The sequence below is a fragment of the Spermophilus citellus genome (genome assembly GCF_964194105.1).
Source record: "Spermophilus citellus genome assembly, chromosome: 1".
NCBI classification, from domain to species: domain Eukaryota; kingdom Metazoa; phylum Chordata; class Mammalia; order Rodentia; family Sciuridae; genus Spermophilus; species Spermophilus citellus.
The window spans coordinates 172,966,060-172,988,871 of record NC_138182.1 but is presented as its reverse complement, the minus strand read 5'-3'; the positions used below and the strand labels follow the sequence as shown (position 1 = coordinate 172,988,871).

At 44.0% G+C, this 22,812-nt stretch overlaps 1 protein-coding gene and 1 long non-coding RNA gene across 2 annotated transcripts in view; one reads left to right on the top strand and one right to left on the bottom strand.

Annotated features, from left to right (window-relative positions):
• The window catches only part of PRDM6 (PR/SET domain 6), a 101,419-nt gene extending 82,320 nt beyond the window's left edge, over positions 1–19,099 (bottom strand). Inside the window, exons 1-3 of the mRNA XM_081307414.1 lie at positions 18,793–19,099; positions 17,688–18,309; positions 8,638–8,945 (exon numbers count right to left, since the gene is read on the bottom strand). Of these exons, the coding sequence (XP_081163540.1) occupies positions 8,638–8,945; positions 17,688–18,294 (915 nt within the window). The 5' untranslated portion in view covers positions 18,295–18,309; positions 18,793–19,099. The remainder of the gene's footprint in view (positions 1–8,637; positions 8,946–17,687; positions 18,310–18,792) is intronic.
• LOC308656408 lies at positions 18,137–20,471 on the top strand. The gene is made up of 3 exons (XR_014023720.1): positions 18,137–18,237; positions 19,417–19,654; positions 20,339–20,471. It is a non-coding gene; the product is annotated as an uncharacterized lncRNA (long non-coding RNA).
• The last annotated feature ends 2,341 nt before the right edge of the window (positions 20,472–22,812 follow it).

Here is a 22,812-nt window from a genome sequence, read left to right as displayed (position 1 = left end):
CTGTGGGGAAAAATTATTTGAATAAAAACAAGAAGAGAGTACCAAGGTACTGAAGTGGAAATACTGCATTTTTACTGAATTTTAAAAGCAGTGAATTTTCCAATTAACTAAAAACAAAAATGAACTGCTTATCAGACAATGATAGCTGAGTACGCAAGGTACCACTGACCTCTTCTAGTTTTTGTGAAATGTAACATTTCCCTTTTTTAAACAAAGAACCACCTTGACATCCAATTATTCACAATCAGGACAAAGATCAGGACATTTTTTGGTCTTCCTGACACTGTCAACCATTTGCAAAAGTGTTACTATTTTACAAGCCCCAGTTTTTATTAGTTTCAAAAGGGGAAAATGAAGATTAAAAGCAAATGTCCTCAGGTCAGTTATTCCATCCACACTAAGCATAAACTGCCGGGCTCGCTTTCATTGGCCAGAGCCCGCAGACACATTTGGCACGCCCATCGCTGATATTTCAGGAATAAAGGCAACTTTGTGGTTTGTGGTTAGTGATTAAGCACCCAGTGAACTTGTTGTGTGTGTTCTTGTATAGGAAAATCTGCAGCATTTTGAGCATCTCACACTAGTAACAATGTCTTTATTATGCCTTCCAGAATTAATTGACCTAAAATCCAGTGACTCTACGATATATCTATTGGATAATTAGAACTCTAAGGACCAACAAATAAAACACATTATTGACTCTTATATCTTCAGTCAAACAAATATTTTACAGATGCAATTTGCAAAAATTATTTCCTTTTAAATTGGCCTCGTATCAAAATCTGTGCTACTAATCTGAAGCGTATCAGTATTATCAATACCCTCTCCAAAATTAGGAATAAATCCCAGAACAATGCTATAACCTTTAACATAGCCTGCTGTTACTCTCACACGCTTATATTGGTCTCTTCTGAAGACAAGTAAAACTTCATAATTGTAAGCTTCTTTGGAAGTCAGCCTGACCTTGAGTCCAAGAATAGTAGGGTGGGGGAAAATACTGACCTGGTTTAGTGACCAGTAACTATAGATACCAGAGAATGTGCTTGTTGTCAATGATCATTGCTGAAATCTGTCTATACCACACTGGACCAATCAATTTTGTAAATGATTGCAATAATCAAGGAAATTGCCTAATTTATAAATCCTTGCATACAGCATTTTAATGGATTCCTCCATTTTAATGCTGATGCCTTCAGAGCTAAATGAATTGTTGTCGTGGCTGTCATTACACAAAATGATAAAAACATTCCGTCTGGTGGAGAAAACACATCTCATGGATATTCAGGCCCTCAACCCATAATCATTCATTAGTGACTTCTATGAGAGTTTCACACTGCTGAGTTTCAGAAGGAGCAAGAGAGTGGGCATATTTGGTCTGAATCTCTGAGGAAATTCCTGTTGCAGCTCTGCAATTTGAACAAGTCACCTTGCAATGAACTGTAATGCACTGGTTGCCTCCCCTAGTTCTGACAGCCTCATATCATAATAGTTTTCCCCTCTCCTTTTTGTCTAATGCTGTGCCATTTTTTTTTACCACCAAGCCTCAGAGTCAGCACGCTCGGCCACTCTGAATGCCCAGATCATGAATCACATCAACATGGATGATGCTGATGTGCTGAAGCAAACATTTGATGTCCCAATCCTTGTGCTCCCACTACTAGGTGAATCTATAGAGTCCACCTGGAAACCTGGGCTGCACACTTCGCTCTTGCCCTAAGCCCACCGCACGCAGATTGCTCTCCTCACTTAAACCTTAGCCAATTGATTCCAGCCAATAGTGTGCTGTCAGTACTTTACTTACTGCTCAATCTCACTAACCTGACATTTATGGTGCACTGATTGGCCTCTGTCAGTGGTGCTGGTTGTAAATTCACTTTGAAAAGCTTTGTGTTAACAGCCTTCAACCAGGCTCCAAGAAGAGTACGAACAGGCAGCCTGACAATTGCTCGACCTCCTGCCCTTATTACAGTGAGTAAATCAGGGTTTGAGCCATTAGGCTGGAGCCTGGGGCCTACACAAAAAGAATTGACATGACTAAAGGTCAACCTCTGTCACACATGTGTAACAATTTGGATAATGGAATTCTGTAACTTATCTCAGCGAGGTGGCAAATGCTTACAAGGAAAAGTATATTCTGCTCTGGCTTCTCTTGCTTTTATGCTAAGTACTTATAGCAGAGTCTGTATTTCTTGTGTAAATACACAAGGAACATTTGAACTCATGAAATTGTGGCGTATATATGATTATAAAAGAGGGAGGGAGAAAGAGAGAGAGAGAGTATGAATGAATGCAGGTTCATAGTCCTTCTATACACAACTACCTTTAAAACAGCAAAACATTTTCCCCACATTGCCAGTGTATCACATCCAACCCCTAAAAAGAGAGAACTCTGATTTGTGGGCAACACTCCTCAGTTAATAATATTCCGTTTTTTGGGACTGGGGATGTGGCTCAAGCGGTAGCATGCTCGCCTGGCATGCATGCAGCCCGGGTTCAATCCTCAGCACCACATACAAACAAAGATGTTGTGTCCACCGAAAACTAAAAAATAAATATTTAAAAAATTTTAAAAATAATATTCCGTTTTTCGTATTCAATCAAAACAATGTTTAATCCTTAAAATCATACTACAACTATAAGTGATTCTGGGGTAACACAACAGATTTTCTCAAATAATTAAAACTGCCTTGGGCTGGAGGTATAGCTTAGTGGTCTGGCACTTGCCTTTCCCAAGACCCTGGGTTTGATTTCCCAGTGCTGCAAAAATTAGTTAATTAACATTAATGTTGAAAATAGTTTCGTGAGGGTTTTTTGTTTGTTTGTTTGTTTGTTTGATTTTAGAAAATGCCCTTCATTTACACAGTGAAATAAGAAGGCTCCCTGCAGTTTTCTATGGACCAGCCCTCACAACCGCATTTCCATAAGAAATGCTTATGCCACACAGTGATCAGGTTAGGGCAGCTTTCATCTATTCTGTAACCTCCAAGATTCTGATTTTACTTTCTACCTCCTACTTTAAGGCAATATGGGAAAAATTTAAAAATTTCACAATGGAAGAAAATACTCAAGTTAAGAACCAAGAAATTCTTGTGAATTTCTTCACACTGAAATTCTTCACAGAGACAAAATGCTACCAATTTTAAAAAAGCAAATGGTAAACAATGAGAAAATAGTCCTATGTATAGAGCACATACCAGTTGTTATAAACTATTGCAACTAAAGCACCATGGTGTCACACGCAGGTTTGGAGGAAACCTCACTAATGTGGCAATTTCCAAATGGCTGCTACAGTTTTTTCTTCTAAAGCAGACTCATTTGGGAACTTAGAAAACCAAAGGTGGCACTACACAGAATGATCCATAAACCAAAAGGACCAGGTCTTTAAATGGACCTTTTCAAAGCCAACTTTAAGTACTAAGTTTTGATTTTTAACACAATGCTGGAAACCATTCCAAGAGGCAGCAGATGGTTTTACAGTTTATGTAAAACTACAAAATGCTCACACTCTATCAAATGGGCAACACTATAAAAGACATCTTCAAATCAAATGAGGCAAAGCCAGAGAGATACACCAGCTGTTACTTTGCATAATTTAAAACATTATTATGGTTTATTTTTAAGGAGAAATTATTTGAACTTCACAAAATTGACATATTCAAAACCAAGCTGACAGTATATTAAATGACAAATTGCTAAGAAACATAATTTTTACTTCAATATAACTGTGACAGCCACATAATTCTATCCCTTGGTGTTTCAGTGAGTTGGGCCAAAATGAGGCAAAGTCTATAAAGCAAAACGTGGAGTATATCATTACAATACTATCACTGGAACAATTTTTAAATGATTTAATTTAATTTAAAATGATTAATTTGAAATTATTTTTTCAATACCTAAATATATACATGTGGGTACAGTACTGTATATATGGAATTGGGTCATTTATAAAAACACATATAACACAGTTAAAACATGAAATCAATTCATTTCTTTCTAGTGCCAATTACCTATGATGGTTTTGAAATATAAACATTTAGCAATGTATAATATATTTTTAATATTGGTTTTCCTTAATATATATTGACCTAAGCTAAATAGTAATGATGAAAAATAGACCTTTTGCTTAAAAGCAAAACTCTTATTAAATCTAAAATATTATGGCACAAAATCAAACCACAAAAAGGCCCACATTATGTTATCCTCCTTGATTTTCTGAAGAAAAATAGTGAAGGTTTCCACATGGTACAAATGAAAATGACACACTCAAATTTACTCAAAGAGAAGACAGGTCCTGTAAAATTCAATCCCTTTCTACTACATTGACTGTAATCCTAACAAGTCACTACATTATCTCAATTAGCAGAATAATTTTTTTTTTAGGTTGAAAACAAGTACAATTATTTTTGTCATTATTGCTTAAGTCCCCTGTTAAATCAGACTTTGAGTTGAAAGGTCTGAGTAATTGTAGCCTATCTTAAATTGCAACTTTATTTTAAACTTTCATATTTTATTCCAGTAGAATTTTAAGTATATACTGTGTACATTCCTAAGGTCTAGTCATATTAAATTCTGATGTTAAGCAGAAAGGCAAAACCATGTGCAACTAGATTAATTTATCTCAAGGGGAAAAGGGCACATTAATAATTGAGATAATGTTTTCATAAATGTTGGACTAAAATGTGCCTCTTCACTTCTTTATTAGAAAACACATTAGAATAAAATTATCTCACTCTCATCAATAAGCCCTAATTGTTGAGAAAGGTTCTATTTTCTTAGAAAAACATTCATAAAGATTTTTCCCCAACACTTCCACATAAGTAGAAATGTATCATGCATTAAAGTCTTGTTGGAATAAATGTATATAACCAAGGTAGTTGTTTAATGCTTTCTCTAATGTTTTTGTTCTAAAGTGTCTGAATTTATTATTTTTAAGAGCACATTAACATTTTGATTCTAAAGTAAATTGGCCCAAAAATAACTAATACAGCTTTTAGTTTGTTAATCTTCTTAAACTACAAAAAATTACCTTGGATTTTTATTGCTTTAAAAAGAAAGGAAGGAGGAAAGGAAAGAGGAGGAGAAGAAAAAGAAAAACTCTAGAAATTTCCCATAAACAACTAAAAGATTCAAAACATATTGAAGTAATACAATGATATTTAATTTTCTTAAAATTGTATTTTGAAGAAGTAAGATTATACACAAAGAAAATATTAACTAAAAAAGATAGCATGCTTACAAACCAATCAAACTCTTCATGTCTGAGATATGTTAAATATTAAAAAGTCATTTTTCTAAAAAGGGAATAGAGCTTTTAATGATTAAACAAAGGGAGTAACTAAGGTGAGTCTGATTGTTTCTGTAATAAGCCTTCACGTGTATAATAAAGTACAACCATACTAAAAACAATGAACTGTAAACTGAAACAAAAATCCATCATCTACTTGGAAACAATGACAGGGAAAGATTAGCAATCCATTATTGTACTGAAATAAAGATAAGTAACCCTGGTAAGCTCTATCAGAACCTGTGTATTGAACTCTAAATACAAAGGCATTTCTTCATCAGCAAAAGACTTGGAAAAATGTGAGGCATGGAAATGATTACAGTTGACTTTTAAAATGAAATAGTCACTATTCAACTGATTTTAATGTTTTAAAAATCTGCTTTATGTCAATCTGATAATCTGGAAGATATTTGGAAGAATATATTTTTAAATGGATAATTATTATATGAGTCATTAAACATTATTGTCAAATATTTTCTACAGTTTAACGGTTCTTTCTACTATAAATAATAAAATGGTTAAAATTTTTTCATAATAATTGGACATGATAACACAAGCTTGTAATCCTAGCTACTTGGGAGGCTGAAACAGGAGGGTCACAAGTCAAGGTCAGCCTCAGCAACTTAGCAAGAACTTATCTCTCAAAGTAAGGAATAAGAAAAGGTTGGGGATATAGCTCAGCAGTAGAGTGTTTGCCTAGCATGTGTGAAGCCCTGGGAAATTAATTTTTTCACATCAGAATTTAGGTTTAAAAGGAAAAAATAAAATTTAAAAAACGAGAATCTTCTGTCATAAATGTACCTAAATAGTCACATTTCATAAATTATGATGCTTAAAATTAAAAATAAATTTGTACTTCATACGTTAAAAAGTAATTATGCTAATAAAAATCTGAAATTTATTTTTAAAAGAGTTGTATTTTACAAATAGACGTTGGCACTACATGACCTAGCCCTGGTTAGTTGTGTTTTTTTATGAAGTCCCAGGAGACACTGTACATAGCTGAAATCTTAGTATTCCTTCAATCCCCCAAATGTGTATTATTATAACTATTGTACAAATGACTAAAACAAATATATTAATATGTCTTGAATTTAGGAGTATGGAGTTTTATATCATTTAGGCTTACACCAAGTAAGTCCTTCTTATATCACAGAACTAACTCTACATACCTCCTGACTCACCCCAAACAATAGGTAAGACTCATTTTATATCTATAGAAGCCTCAAGAAAAAGAAGAAAGCAGACTACATGCCCCAGTCTCTTTACTATAATAGAAGTTTAATTTCATTTGTACAAGTAAAGGTATCAAAGAAAGGTCCCACTGTGTTAATATAAACTATCCTATTCTATATGTGTAGTAGCCCTCTGCCAATATTCTAATCATTTAAAGCCTTCTCAAAAAAATTTTTTTACTATGGTATTTTTTATTCACATTTATGATTTTGTCTTCTGTACTCTAAAAAATGGGCATCAGAGGGCAATATACTAGTTATCAGTTTAACATTTTCAGATAGAACAAATCTGTAGCACAGAACAACTACTTTATGATCTCCCCAGAAAAGAACTGGCAGACCCCTAATTACATGATATTACTGTTTCTAATAACACCACTGGAATCTGAAAAGTGCTTGAAAATGGTTTTAAACTTTAAACCACACTAGAAGTTACAACTAAGTAGTCAGAAACAAACAAACAAACAAACAACAAAAACTAGGAAATGATTCAAAACCAGATGCTTTGATTATGTTCCAGTTGTCAGTTTTCCTATGTCCAAGCTCTAACTTCTAAACTACCTACATGGACCTACACACCAAACCATTTTCTCCTGCCCTGCTTTAGAAATTAAATGTTTCTTTTTTTACTTTTAAGAAAAGCCCCATCTGCTCTTTTTATTTTTAAGAAAAGCCCCATATGCCCATTTTTTTTTACCCCTTGCTCAGGAATCCTTTTCTGAAAGATGGAAAGGGTATAACTGTTTACCAAACACAGTTTAGGAGTAAAGTGGAACCTGGAGGAGCTGGGTGCAAGACTCTGGGGGAATACTGTGAGGAAGGTAGCATGTCCTCACATTGGGCTCACACATTCAGCTCCTCCTCCATCAAAGGGAGCTCTGTAAATACAGGCCTCAACACCCCAATCCCAATAGTCATGTGGGGTTTCTGGACACCAAGTTTGTTTTTCATAACACTATCTCCAGGATACTGTATCTCTAGGACCTGATACATTACCCGCCTGAATGGGGGCTCAACAAACGTTTGAGTGGATTATTGAGTCCCATGAGTTTTATTTAGTGACTGTGAGGCATCTCACAGTAAAAGTGATCATGTTGACAAGCCACTGAGCTAAGTGTTGCAGAAATATCGCGTTATTGGAACTCTGAGGCCCATGTCAATTTGCCACTTGGTAATTAAGAAGCTTTCTTTTCTGTTTCTACTTCATTATTTCACCTGGCTATAGTTGGATTTACATATTAGTTAAGGTTATGATTCATAGCATCTTTTATTTCATAAATAACTTTACATGAGTGAAAGTGGCTAAAATCACTTGGGGATTTCCTAATGATAATTGTCTACCTCTACAAGAGTGGACCTCAATAATCAACCAGGAAACCCTGGAAGAAATCTTAGTTTAACATTTTTCAGATAAGTTATTTTTAAATAATAGCATCAGATATTGGGTTACAAAAAAAAAGCTCAGAGTTTCCCCATATTTTGATTTTCCATTTTGTTGAAAATTGCATAACTTCACTTTCTCAGAAAGAAGAAAAAATTGTAATCTTTAAATTTACAATATGAAAGATGGAAAAAAAAGTGCTTGGGCACTTTGGACGTTGTGAAACATGTTTGGATCTCTCTCATTCAGCAAATACAAAGAGAAAATAAACCTGACTCCCCCCACCCCACCTCATCTCATCTCCTCTCTGTGCTTTTGTTTCTTCCTGCCCTAGGCCCAGAAACAATGGAAGAGCTTAAATGGGACATAAAAGTCAACCCAAAGCCCAGTGTCTCTGCTCCATCTCCTTAGCCTGTTTTCTTTTTCTCAATATGCAGACAGACCAGTGGTCAAATACATCCCAGCTGGAACAGAAGCAGGTTAAGGTGGCTCTGTCTTTAGAAACCAGTAGGCCCTGAGGGCTAATTTGACATTTTGCCAGATGCTACTGGGCTAACCTCCTCACCCAAGGTGCTTCAGGCATTTTCTACAGATCAGGGAAATCTGTTCTCCAACATCCTCTTGGAGCTTAAGGGAAGCTCTTCTGAGGTTGCCACCTGCTAAGGACCAGGCTCTGTGCTGGCCCAGGTTAAGGATCGGTGGTGAGGTGCTCAGAAGTGGGACGCCACTCCACTTACCTCCCAGAGATGCTGCGTGTTCCTCACCGCGCCCGCCTGCACCTTCTCCGGGGGCAGGAGCACGCCCTGGAATGGCCCAATCCAGGTACCCTGTTGTATCCTTTGTGCCGCGCAGATGCCATACGCCAGGCCCGGCACAGTACTGGTGCACAAGCACACCTCCCTTGGCAGGTCCCGAAGCCACTCAGGCAGCTCCGGTGGAGGTGCGGCGGCCGCAGCGCTGCTGGTGCCCACGAGCCGGCGCAGCGAGTGCAGCGGGCCGTGCATGGGGCACTCGCCGTTGCGGTTGTCCGCGCACATATCGCAACCTGCAGGAGACACGCGAGAGGAAAGGAAGGAAGAGGGTTAACCTGGTATCTGAGGCAGCTTATCATTTGATGGTAGCATCTAAGCCCGCCAGTATCGGCCACCTGTGGGGCGGGGTGGGGGGCGGGTGACGCCACGGGGGCGCAGAGGCCACTAGGAGTAGAAGAGAAGGGCCCGCGCCTTAGCACCCAAATCTGCCTGGCTGGGACCCTGGGCTACAAAACACGTTTGGAGCTGGATGTAGATAACATCTTTGCGCTCTGCACAGAACTGAATGCCCAAGGCCTCTCCTCCAGGTTTCCACCTCTCTTTCTCCCTCTTTCTCTGCCTCTTCCCTTCTCTCTATCACCAGAGAAGCCAGGTCCAAAGACTTCTATCAGGCGTTTCAGGAAGTGTTTACCATCATACCCGCCACCCAAAGTCCGTCTTTTGTCCAATCTGACATTTCAGAGATTCTACATTGGTCGTCTGAGATTTGGTTTTCCTCTTTTTACAATTTGAGAAGAGACGTTTTAAAATCACCAAGGCAGGTGGGCAACAGACACTGCGACTTCTCAAAAACCTGCGCAGGCAGAGCCCGCCTGGGGCAAGGTTGAAGCTCAGGTCCCAGCCGCTGGAGGCTGCGGGGGAAATTGGACACTAGCCTCTGCCTTCCCTGCCATCGCCCACTTCTGGGATTCCAGCCAGGAAGGGGCGAGTGGAGACTGGGAGACGGTTCTGGGGGGTTAGGTGTGTCTGTGCTTGCGCAAAAGCTCTTCTCAGAAGCCGAAACTAAGATCAGGGTAATGGTTCAATGGAGAAGGCCCAACTCCTGACCTCTTCGGCTGATCCTAAGGCGAAATGAGATTATCTTTTGCAGTAAACTGAGTGAAACTATTGCTGAAGCTGTCCCGCTCCGACTTTCTCCAGAGCAACCTGAGCGCAAGAGGACCTCCACCCTACAGTGGGCTAGTCATGAGCACCCAGTGTCCCTCAAAGGGGCCAGGCAGCCAGGGGGGGAAGCAGGAAAAGCGACCGTGCTGTCGGACCGCAGTGCCCTCCGGGTTATTAATGGGCCTGACGGAGCCGCGGTGTCTGCGCCCCGGCGCGGCAGGCCTGCCCAGAGGAGGCAGCCTCGGCGCCCGCCGGCGCGACCCGGTCTCCAGGCCCACCCTCCCTGGGGAGCCTCAAGCAACGCAGTCTGGACTGGTGGAGATGGTGAGATGCAGTCACCATCAGATGTGCCGGTGCTGGGACAGCAGCTCTCAGGGCCTGAGGCACCTGCGCTAGCCCTTTGTTACAGGTAGGCCTGATGGATGGATCACCCTGGGTGTGTCACTGTGCAGAAACACTCAAAGAACTTGTAATAATGTGTATTGGTGAGGAACTTTTCAGGAACAGGAAATCACAATCCATTATGATGAGCAAACCCACCACTAACCATTTACTTCACAGCAGGCCAGGATTGACTATGTGAGCATCCTTTCTCAGTGGATGGGATGCCAACCAGCTGGTGGTCCCCCTCTACTCCTTCCCCAGATAGCCCAAGGAATGAGGGAACATTCTGAATTGGACTTCTTGGAGGGATCACCAGGCCTCTCAGGTGAGAAGCAACCACCTGTTTTGGGCAGGTGGTGAAGTGTCTGAGCCTCCCTTAACACAAAGGTTTCCCTTTGTAAGTGACAAGCTAATGTTAAAACTGTTAAAGCTACACTTTTGAACCAAGGGACTAGACAGAAGTAGGCAAACACTTATCCATAAGTCAGCTCCTCCAAAACACACATATTTCACACACCCTCTCAAGCTTTTGATAGTCAAAATAAAAACTTAACAATGTGGGAATGGAAAAAAAGAAAGACAATACCTTTACTGAGTGCCTACTATGTTCCATGCATATATCTTGAGCCATACTGCCACTGTAGTATCTAAGTACCATGATTCTTATTTTGCAGATGAGTCAAATAATGCATCACTAGAATTGCAAGTTGACCAACTGTGAATCAACCAATAGAACTGAAATAGTTCACTTTACTAACTATTGGGGAGAGGCCACAAAACTGCTTTGGCATAATTAAGTTACAGAGATATCTCTATTTCCCACACTCTTAGATACGGGGAAACTGAAATAAGATAATGGATAGGAAAGTAAATAGCTAATGTCCATAATTATGAATGTTAGTGTCTAACTTTGGAGATGGCCTTTCAGCACCTAGCAAAAATAGTTTAAAAACAAGTGACAATAAGCAAAGGCAATGTGCCCATGAAAATAAATATAAATCACCCTCAGAGAGTTGCTTAACGGATTTTTTCTTCCTAGTTGATTCAATGAAGCAAAGGGTGAGAAGCAAAAACATTCACTATTCATACCCCTAATGGCCTTTACCAGAGATTCTATCAACTTCCAATATCTCCACAAACAAAATCGCATCAATTAAATCAGTAATAAAATAAGGAGCAATAAATTTCAGCCACTATCCACCACAGACAAGAAGCACACTTCTAATAATATTTGTAATGAATGTCAATAAAACTAAAGTTAAGTTCTTTCTCCAAGAAGTCCTCTAAAGCCCTCTCTTCAAGTCTCATGAAAAAAAAACTTAATAGTAGTATTTTGCAGAGTACTGAAAAAACCTAGGCTCCCCCAATACCTAAAAGACCACTTGTACATTAAGTCCACTGTAGAGAGGTCCAATCCACTTTAACTAACCCACTCAACATGAGTTTAATTTGTAAACTACTTTGAGTTTTATCAAAATATTCTGCCCGAAAAGTTGGATTGCCAACTTTATGTTATATGCTAATGTTTTTAATACAAAAGATCTCTCTATCTAAAAACATTTTACTTCTTATTTCTTAGAATCCCAGAGTAGTTTGACAAAGTTAAACTTGGTAACTTACTTCTCAGGGTTGACAAATATGTCACAAGTTGACAAATATTTTAGTAAGGTGTTTTCTAGCCAGCCAGCCATAAACACCTACATGAAAAGATTTGACAGAGAAGGTTAAATCCCCAAACTACTTATAAATATACATACAACACAATATATTATATATGTCACCATTATATATATGCACACATACACATTCACATTACACACAGCATTTCAGTCCAAGCAATACATAAGACAAGTCCAGTTGCATTCATAAGGAGAGGATACATAAATATTCCCACTTTCAAAATCAGAGATGGAGTTTTTATACAAGTTCATAATTATTATTCATAAAAATTTCAATATGTATGAGATTTTCATATTCTCCAAGAGAGAGTCTTTCAAACCTGATTTGAGCATTAGGGAGTATAAATTATCATAGTCCCTTTTCTATCTTGAACTGTCTATGGGTCCCTGATTCAGGCAAGAGGCCATCATTAGGTTGCAGACTTGTTCACCTACTGACTTCAGAAGGCCTGTCCAAGTGAAGTGGAGAGCAGACTTTCACTCTTCCTTTCATATTCTTATTGTGTGAATTTTTTTACAAGTGTATTTACTTTTTATCATTATCATTTTAAATGAATCTATATTAAGGTAAAGGGGGCAAAGCAAGCCATGGTTTTCTTTTCTGGAATTTCATTTCTCATTCTAGGAAAAGTGAAATATAAAACGCTCCAGGGCTTTTGGTGTATGGAAAGGCCCAAAGGTACGTATTGGGCATAGTCAGAGCCAGCGAGTGCCCGCCACGCCAAGCCTTTCCTCAAAGCCTCTCCAATGCTTCTGCCCGACTTTACTGCACTCTGTTAGCTGAACCGAAGAGTAGAGATGAAAAGCTTGCTTTCCCGCCTGGGCGGCGGTACAGGCTTGGGCTGTAAATCCTCCCTGACCGCTGAGGTTGCAGCCCTCAGCCCATCAAGCTGAACCCTAGAGGCCAACGCCCATCGATCTGTGCCCGGCGACGCGACCCCGGGAGTGCCGCCTGCTGGCAGAGACTCCAGCACCCTAGGTAGTGGTGGGGATGACTAACCGAACTAGCAGCCAAAGGCAGACTGATCTCGGCAGCTGGGAACCTTAGGACCAGGGTTCAAGCTCCCCAGGCGTCAGACCACACTGTTCTTCCTGCCTTCCCACACTACAGGCAGGATGGAATAGGGGCAGTGCAAATGATGGGCGCGATGGGGAGCCCAGGCCTCGCACCGAAAGAAATCTGCGTTGTGAAGGCCTTGTCCCGCTTCTGCACGAGGTGGGTCACCAGGCGTGGCCGCTGCCACCCACATTCCGAAGGCCCCGCTGCACCCTGACACACACTTGGCTCACTTTTCCAGCGAGCAAGGGTCTCCGGAGCAGTTCTAGAAGCAGATCCTGAGGCCCAGGAAGGTTAGGAAAGGAGAGGCCACAGAAAGAGGAGTCGATTGTGGTTGTGTCCCAGCTGGGCGGCTCTCCTAGCATCCTTCGGGGACTCCCTCTCTACTGGAGTTTAAAGCTCCCCGCCCCCGCGAATTGCAGATGCGCTGGGCTTTCTCTGCCCCGCCTGGCTGCCGCCTTGGCCCTGAGACCAAGTGAGAGAAACAAAAAAGGGGAGGGAAGAAAGGGGGAAGGGAAAAATGTGGATTTTATTTGTCTTCCGATGACTGTATTAATAAATTAAATGGGAGCGCCTGTGTGTGAGGGTGAGAGAATATTGCGCGGAGATAAACCTCGCCGGCCCCTGCCCCTGTGAGGCCGCCATATACAATGCGGAGATGATGAATAGGAGTCGGGAGAGGAGATCGAAGCGGGTCTGGGCTGGCTCACTCTCTCCTACAAAACTATAGGGCAATTAATTGTGGCTTGTCCCCTCATCCTTCATCTCCTGGTGGCACATATCGATGGAGATTACTGCTGATGGACCATTTTATCACCTTAAATAAACAGTCGCCACCTCTTCTAACCTCAATCTAATATATGACTCTATGTTCAGTTTCAGGGCGCTAGATAACGAATGATGTAAAATAGCTAAATCATGTGTGTTACGGGATGGGGCTGGGCCAGCACACAAAAAGAGAGAAAAGAGAAAAAGAAAAATAGAACAACATAAAAGCCCACACACCGACTCTGAGCCTCCCTCCCACCGGGGACCAAGTCTGAAATCTAAATCGCTAGCTGGTCACTGATTGTGGAGACGCGGCAGGAGGAGCACAGAGGATGTGCCTAGGTGGCACGCAGAGCCTACTGGTGGACCACTGACCACTGGGTTCGAAGCTCCCCAAAGAAGACTCTGCGTTTTCTAACCCGGACTAGTGCAAGGTCAGAAAACACTCTCCCTTCCTTATTTCTTTCCCAGATCCTATAGCAGGGGCTCTAGCAACCAGACAAGCCAGTCCTAGCCCCAGATTTCCTTCTCTCCCCAGCCCTTCTCCCCAAACTTTTGGCAAGTGTGACGCTGACAACAGTGGGGCCTCCAATCCTGTTCCTACACTGGTGCACACGCCGGCTCTGTTGATTCATTCTATTCCTTGCGCAGGAGGGTTCCAGCAAATCGGAGTGGATAGAGACCCCCAACTAGGAAAGATTAAGGGTGGCTCAACTCTACGTCTAGACGTCCAAACGGTGTCTTATTTCCTGCCTCCCTGTTTGATACTAGGAAGGAAATTCTTACCAAAGCGTATTAAAAAACTAATTGGGCTGTGCGGAAAGACGACCTAAGGTCCTCGGTACAAACGCCAGGCAAGCCCAGTGACGGCGTCTCGCTCCCTTCCAAGAGTAGCGACAAGGTCACACACAACATACCAATTCCCAGAGCCCAAGAAGCGACCGCTGTGCTGGAAGCCTGACGGAAACAGCTTCAAGCAACTCAGAAGCTAATGGGGGCAGTAATACAAGACGTGGAAGAAAAGCCCCAGAGCCTCGCCCCCACCCCTTCCCCTGCGTACTGGACGCAGCACTTGACTTTTAGGAGAAGCAGCAGTAGCTGCTGAGCATTCAGAGCTTCAGTGGAAAGCGTGTTCAATCACAGTAAACTGATGCACGGAGTTAGATAACAGAAATATACCGGAGGAGCTCGCTTGGGCTAACCTGCAGTTTGAGCCGTTTTAAAATCTTTTTGTGTGAAAGATCTACAAGCTCCTTCACTATGGTATTTGCCATAGATGGACACTAAAGTTTCTGGGTGAAACAAGTGTTACTGGGTTCTTTTTTTTTTTTTTTTTTTTTTTTTTTTTTTACAGAGAATATTATATATTGCTGATGCCAGGCAAAAGTTACTCTTCTAAAGGGAAGGGAGAAATAAGGAAGCCCCTTTCTTTGCCTAGTAAGAAAAAGAGAAAATGTACTGGATACTCTTTAACATACAAAGTGACAAAATGAAGCAAGGTTGAGTGGTCACTTCACAGATTTCTGTTAGAGGGAAATGGCAAGAAACTAAAAGGAACACTAGAAAATCTACACATGATAAATTAATAGGTGCTTCTCTTCTGCCTCCACCCTGCCTCTCACCACACCCCACCCATACACAACAGGGGAATGAGAAGCTTTTATTTTCAGTCTTTCAAGTGACCTAAATCAAGAGGGGAAAGTGTCTCAGTTTTTGCATTTGTAATTTGTTTTAAGCCCTACTTAGGTTAAGTTCAATCACTTTTCATCTTTGTAAAACACATCCCATATTTTCATGAGTGCCTAAGCTTGTTTCTCTTGAGAAGTTCCTAGAACCAGAGGCCTGGTCTTCCAGCATTACCCAGAGCTACCTTAGCTTTTTATTTTCTTTCTCAATGTCCCTTTAATTAGTGACCAACTTTGGGTATAACTGTAAGAGGACATTCTAACTTCTTCCCCCACACCTTGCCCTGAACTCTGAATATTGAAACAGTCCAACTGACTCAAAAGGAGATGCCAAAAGATGAACACAACAGGAATAATTTAAATAAAATCATAACTCATTTCCTCCAATCAGAAAAAAAGATACCTAGGCAATAAACTGGTTCAATATCCATATATTAATTAGTAATCTATCCTAATTCTTTCTCTGACTAGTCTATATTTCCTCTAGTGAAAATATAATAAATCTCAAGACTGCATTGTAAACAATTTAGGGAGACTGACACACAGTCAGGGCTTTGGGGTGTGTTGCTGTTGTCTTTTCCAGCACTGTTAAATTCAGAAAACTCTGCAAGCTTCATGAGACATGCCCAACCTACAATGGCTATAATCCACAGAGCAGTAAGAAATGCCTTTTCTGAAGCATTTATTATTTCCCCCACATTTTAAAAGAACTGCTTTGAAAACAACACAAGTAAGAAATTCATTAAGAAATAAATTATTTTTTTAAAATCCATTACAAGAATATAATTTTATAAAATGTTAACTGAAATTTTGAAACATGAGTTTTCTTAACTGCATACAAAATTAGGATTAAAACTCCTATTTTAAACCAGTACTTTACCCTCATATTGTAGAAAGGAAAAAAGTAAATACAACTGCTTTTATTGTTGTTAATGGTGGGGGGGGGCGGTAGTAATTATTATCTCTGATTATCACAGCAATTACCTCCAACCATTATGAAAAGGTTAATACACCTCAATCACTATGCTAACATCCAATGTTTTACCATCCAACCAACTACTTTGTGATTCCTTTAAATTGCTGTAACTCAAGTTATTTTGCCTTTATAACAAATTAAGAAGTTTGTGAAGTTATAGATATTCTTCAAGAAGAAAATCCTTCAAAATAGAATAAATGTAAATACTTAGGATCAACTTTCCTCATACAGAAGCCAGATGAAGAAAATAGCTGAAATGCATGCTGATCCTTCAAAACCTGTCTTGCTTTCAGTGTGATTTTCTTAGTCTGTTTTAATGTTATCTCCAAAGGTCTCTGGAAGTATAACACTAATCCCAAAGCTTTAGGCATACATATACCATAACTTCTGAAATTACTAATAAGAAATGGATATAAAGCAATTACATATTCATGATTTTCATTAAGAGTTTTGCTTCAAAACCTCAAAATGGAACTGTACTTGCCATAAGCATTTGAAAGTGTGAATATAGAAACCGAGCAAGAAGAGTGTTGGCGTTTAGATAGGCATTTACAATTTTCTGTAAAGACAGTAACCTTCTTTTGTTAAATTACTGTCACTCTTAACTTTAATAAATAAGTAAATGAACCAACATTTCAGGATCAAGGGTGCTCAGAGAATGCGGGATTCTCAGGGAACGACCCTTTCCTGAAGTCGGAAATTATCGGGCATTATTCTTTTCCTCCTTTTCTAAATAAACAGTAGACCTATGAATAATGCCTGTCTGTAAGGAGAGACCCATTGTCATCCAGAACCTCCACTCCAGTGAGGCCACGCCAGCCAACAGCTCCTGAAGGATTCCCGACAACCCGAGGCCCGAAAATGAGCTTATGCTGTTAACTCCAGAGATGAGGTGTAAAGATAAAAACGCCGACTTCCACGTTCCTCAGAAAAGCTGAGAGTCCCTCCCTCGTCCAGGTTAAGGCTAGGCTGGACCAATCCCGGGCACTCCCCGTAGTGCGATGCCAGTACCAGCCCGACCTAGAGCACAGTCCGACAGGAGGGCGGGGGTCTGTATGGCCTGGTTGGGGGCAACTCTGGTCCTAATAACTTGGGGCTGTGAAGCAAGGGATGAATTAAGGGGAAAGAAATAACACCAAGGTGCCACCCGATCATCCCATTTGATTTTCTTCCTTCTACAACGCCAGAAAACTTTTGCTACAGTGATCTGGGAGGCGCCCGACCGTTTCTAGGACCAGCACCCCATACCCGGTTTCACCCTATTCGGACCCGCCTCTCCAACTGGCGCCACAAGAGAAAGCGCGAAGGCTGCGACTACGTACGGTTGTTGGGGTCGCTGGTGTGCTGGTTGAGTGGGATGATCTCCATGCGCTGCTGGCCATACAGGTAATAGTCCAGCTCCTCCGCGCTGCAGCGGAAGCGCTGGACGCCCCGGCTATCCCCGCTGCCGCCGCCGCACTTGGAGAGCCCTGAGCCCGAGATAGCGCCGAGGCACAAGTCTTTTGGGGGCAGCGGCTCCGTGGCCACGGTGGCGGCGGCTAGAGGCGCGAACACCGGCAGCTGCGCCACCGGCAGAGCCGAGAGACCCGCCAGCGCGGCGGCGGCGGCGGCGGCTGCCGCGGCAGCAGCGCAGGAGGAGGCAGAAGAGGCTGAGGTGGAGGAGGAAGCCGGGGTGGACGAAGCCGAGGAAAGCGAAGCCGGCCGCGGACGCAGGCTGTCCGGCAGAGGCTCGGAGCGCTCCTGCGGGGGTGGCGGCGGCGGCGGCGGCGGTGGCTGCAGGGGTTGAGGCGCGCCCAGAGGACCAGCGGCCCCGCTGCCTTTGAGCGGGCCGCCGCCGCCTCCGTGAGGGAAGAGTTGCTGCCAGTGCTGCAGGTAGGCTGGGTCCACTTTGAGGAAGGCCGAGCCGCCGGGGTCTCCCGGCTTCAGCATGTCCGACGCCTGGAGCTGGGGGCAGAGGGCAGAGAGGAGGGCGCACGTGAGCCAGACCCGGGTCCTGGGCAAGAGGGTCGGGGAGGAGGGCCGCCGCGACCCTGGAACAAGCGCCAGAGACCCTGGCTCCGCCAGCAGCAGTCGGTTTGGCGGCTCCCTCTTTCCTAACTCGGGGCTCAAAGTTTACTCCCAAGCCATGCCACGAGTGTAGCTGCACGCACCCTACACTGCCTCCAGCCTGCGATCTCAGCTTGCACCGTGCAAGGCTGGGACCCGGTGAGAAGGCGCTTTCCCCGCGGAACTCGGCTTCAAGACGCAGCCCCCGCCCTCAGCCAGCGCCCTGGAGCCGACCCGAGCCGAAGTGGCGCAGAGCCCGAGCCGCTTTGGCCTCGGGCGCCGGGAGGCGGGACAGTCTCGCCCCCCGCCCCCAACCTGAGACCTCCAACCTCCCTACCCTTGGGGCCCCAGACTCCTAGCCCCAGGGGAGCCTCACTTTACCTGGAAACTCAGAGCCACTCGGAGCCGCGGTGGGTGTGTGCGCGCTTGCGGGGTCTCGGCTAGCGAGCCGGAGGGTGTGCGTCCCGGGTGAGCTACATGCCCGCAGGCAGTGTGGGTGGAGAGCCTTAGAGATCCCGCCGCCAGGAACCCTCCAGGGATTTGAACGAAGAACTTGTAGGCCCGCTGAGGGCGCCGGAGGGCAAGCGTACCCGAGCCGGACGTAGCCGCCGTGGGCTGCTGAGCTTGGCCGCTGTAGCGTCCGGCTCCTGGGCTCCACTCTGGAAACCTCCTGCCTGGACACGTGGGTTTTACGACAGCACAAAATACAAGTGTGTGCGTGTGTTTGTGTGTGTGTGTGTGTGTGTGTGTGTGTGTGTGAGAGAGAGAGAGAGAGAGAGAGAGAGAGAGAGAGAGAAGGAAAGTGGGGTGGGGGAGGAGGCGGGAGGCAGGCCAGAACGAAGGGGAGGGGAGAGGGAAGAAGGAAGTTCTAACTCGGCTGGACCCACTTACAGCCCGTGCGCCTCTCTCGCACAAATACCTCCTCTGCCCTCCCACCCCCCACTTTTTTTGGTGTGACGTCTCCAGCTCGCCTGTTGTCTCTTTCTGTCCATATGTGTTTTCTAGGTGCCGGAGCAGTGCCTTGATCCTGAAAGCAATGGGAATGCAGAAACCAGAATGCATCTCTGCAGACGCTCGGTGTCCGCTCCGGAACAAGCGCGCGCCTCCGGGCGAGTAGACCCAGACCCGGATCAAGTTTGCACTTTATCCCGGCTGGGTTTTTCCTGGAGTGCTGCTAGGTGCCAGAGTCGACTTGCCCGCCAAGCAGCCTCTAACATAAATCCTCCAGGGAGAAAAGTTGGGGGTAGGTTGCGCTGGAGGGAAACCCTCAGACTGCAGCTGAGGAGCCAACTTGGCGATGTGGAAGGCATAGGATCGAGGGTCTCTAAAGAGCAGATTATCCTGGCGGGACTCCAGCCTAACCGTAGGGCTGGGAGGCGTCTGCAATGGAGTCTGCACACCCTAGCGCTCAGCCAACTCGCTCTCGGGTTGTCTTCCTGGAGGGCTGTCCCCCTCTTCTTGCTGGTAGCTAGAGCCAAGTATCCAGAGCTACGTCTGGTGGTACAACTGTTCCTGGACAAGGGCGAAGCTGTTTGCCTTCGGCTTCCTGGGGGAGCTGCCCAGGTCAAGGACAGGTTTCTCTCCCCAAAACCTGGCTTGGAGTTGCAGGGTAGGAGCACAGCTCCACTCCCACGTGCCCTCTCCCAGAGCTTTGAACTCCAATCACCCTTCGAAGGGCGGTCTAGCATTCAAGAATTAGACTCCCCCAGCGTAGAGGGCACCCATGGGCTGTATGAAATTGACCCAGCTAGGCCCTTTCCCTTAGCCAGAGTTCAGTCCACACCTCAAAGAGAAAATATGGCATTTATCTTAACTCAAACAACCAAATTTATTTAGCACTCGTCACTCTGAACAATTAATAGCCATTCTTTCCTAATTTCTGCTTGTTTCTTTTTCTCTTCCCACCACTCATTTTGTTCGAACCTAGGAAATGAGCTGTTCAGACTTTGTCCGGGTCTCACGCAGGATACCTCGATGCTGATTGGAACAGAGTTGGACCGAAAATGTTTTGACTGGCATTCTTATGACATGGTCATCTGTCATCCCTGGATAGATTGATAGCACCCAAGTCTAAGGCAAACACCACAAGGGAAAAGCCACCATGCTGTGGACCCCCAGGCTAATCAGGCAGTCTTCATAGACTTTGGACAACTCCTTCGGGAGAAGATGATGAAGTTCCAGGCCCACTTTAAATTAATCGGCTTGAAGAGTGGCTTCTGGGCCACGGAAGGAGAAAACTCTTGTTCTCACATCCTCCCAGTTCATTGTTGAAAAACCAGGACGTTTCTCTGTTCCATGGGAAAGGCAGGAAGCTCTGAAGATGGAAGTCCCAACGCAGAGGCAGCGGCCCCTATCCACCTTCTTGTTTATTCCCCAAACTGGCTATTTCCAAGCTCTTGACTGCAGGACTTCAAGTCCCAAAGAATCCTTCCCCTCCTCCTCTCTGGCTAAAAAGTCTTAGGATTTTGAGATGCTAGTTACTACAACTGCTTCGGAGGCCTTATGACCACATTCTAGGAAGTTGTTGTTGGTGGTGGTGTGGTGAGGTGTGGTGTATTTTCTCATCATAGTAAGATTAGCTGACCGGTTACTGAGAACTTTGAAGGTGCCAGCGCCATAGGCGTTTAACGTGCATTTAGTCCGCCTAGCAGCCATGGGAGGCAGGCATTGTCATTACCTCCTATTACAGATGGGGACCAAGGAGGTTCAGAAACGCCAGTTAGGTTGCCTGAAGTCACGCCACTAATGAGTGATGGAGGCAGATTCAAATCCGGGTCAGTGAGGATGCCAAGTGCATTCCGGTCGGTCACCCTCCTCAAATCTCTAGCCACTCCATCCGAAATGATGACAGAGGGAGTGTATCATAGGAAGTGTTTGACTTGCTTGGGGCCTGGGGACAGGCAGAGAAGTTAGCGAAGGTTCCCTGTCACTATGCCTATACATGGAGTATCTGACCTGTCAAATTCCTATCACTATGCTTGTCCGGGCTCTCCCCAGCGCCAGCGGCCCCAGGCACACCAGACCAGCAAGACGACCTAAGCCGAGGTTCCAGTGTCATAGGGACCTTTAATGAAGGAAGCAGGCAGAATTCGGGTTCGGAGGGCTTGGGAACAAACAAAAAGGTCTGGGGTCGCGGGGGAGTGTTTCGGGAGTCTGGACATCTCTGGCATGGGGCTGGCTGAGGCAGAGATCAGCGCAGTCCCCGCACTGGGATCACCCCTGTGAGCAGTGCCTTGAGCGAAACCACTGAGAGCTCCCCAGCGTTACGCTCTTTGCCGAGGTCGTTTCCTCCTCCCGCAGCTGACCCTTGGGCCCGCCTGGTCACCTCTGCACATCTGGCGGCGGTTGGGTAGAAACTGAGTCCGCTGAACGCGAAACATGCACCCCTCAAATTCGCTCCCCTCCTCTTCATTACTTACAAGACGGCGGAAACAAATCACTTCGACCACTTAGGAAGCGATCAAACCTTGATAAAAATCCATGCTCCCAAATCGATGGGTGAATATTTGCTGGGAATTTGTTCCAGAGGAATAAATAAGGAGCGTGAGTATATTAAATGCAAACGGGGGACACGATGGTGTTTTTCTTCACTGATTAATGACCTCTAAAATAAAACAAGTGGGAAGAGGAGTCGGGATCGATAAATTAACTACCCAAATTCATCATTTTCTCGAGCATTTTCCCCCCGAAAATTATCCTTAGAAAGCCTATTGTACACTTAGCTGGGAGGGGAAGAATGGAGCCAAAAGACAGAGCAGGGAAAGAGTGGCAGGAAGGGGCAGAAAAACAAGAAGACCTGTCTGGGAGACCCTTTATCTGATTTCGTTTGACATACAATTAAAAAGTTTGCCTTTTATATAAATTATTTTTCCTGATGGGGGAGGGGAACAAATGGTTGTTGCCTTTGACAGGACTCCAATAAAGGATTCAGCAGCCCTCTTCTCTGCCCTGGGTGCTCCTGTTTCTAGGTTTAAGGTCACGGGTGGCTGAGTTAATAATTCATTAATATAGACATTTATTCAGAAGGGTTTCCTGAGATCCACTCTCCCTGCCTCCTCCTAGAGATTTATTTTCCTGGGAAATGGATGGCAGGGATTGGGGGGGGTAGGACTGGGCTGCAGGTGAAAGGAGGTGGGTAAGAAGAAAAGGGAAAATGAAGATTCTGGTTCAGCTAGGAGGAAATCTTTGCTTAGCCATGGTAGTGGACAGGTCCCTTTAGCCTTCCATCCAAAACTTAGCTGAAAATGTGGCAAAAAACACAGGGATGCTGACCTCCAGTGCTTCTTTCTCCTGCTTCTACAGATGTTCATTCGTTTGTGCAGAAAGCTCCTTTCCACCAAGATTTAGGAGCTGGGAAAAGTCATCTAACTGAAAACCTAGGAATGCAAGCAAAGGAGAGAG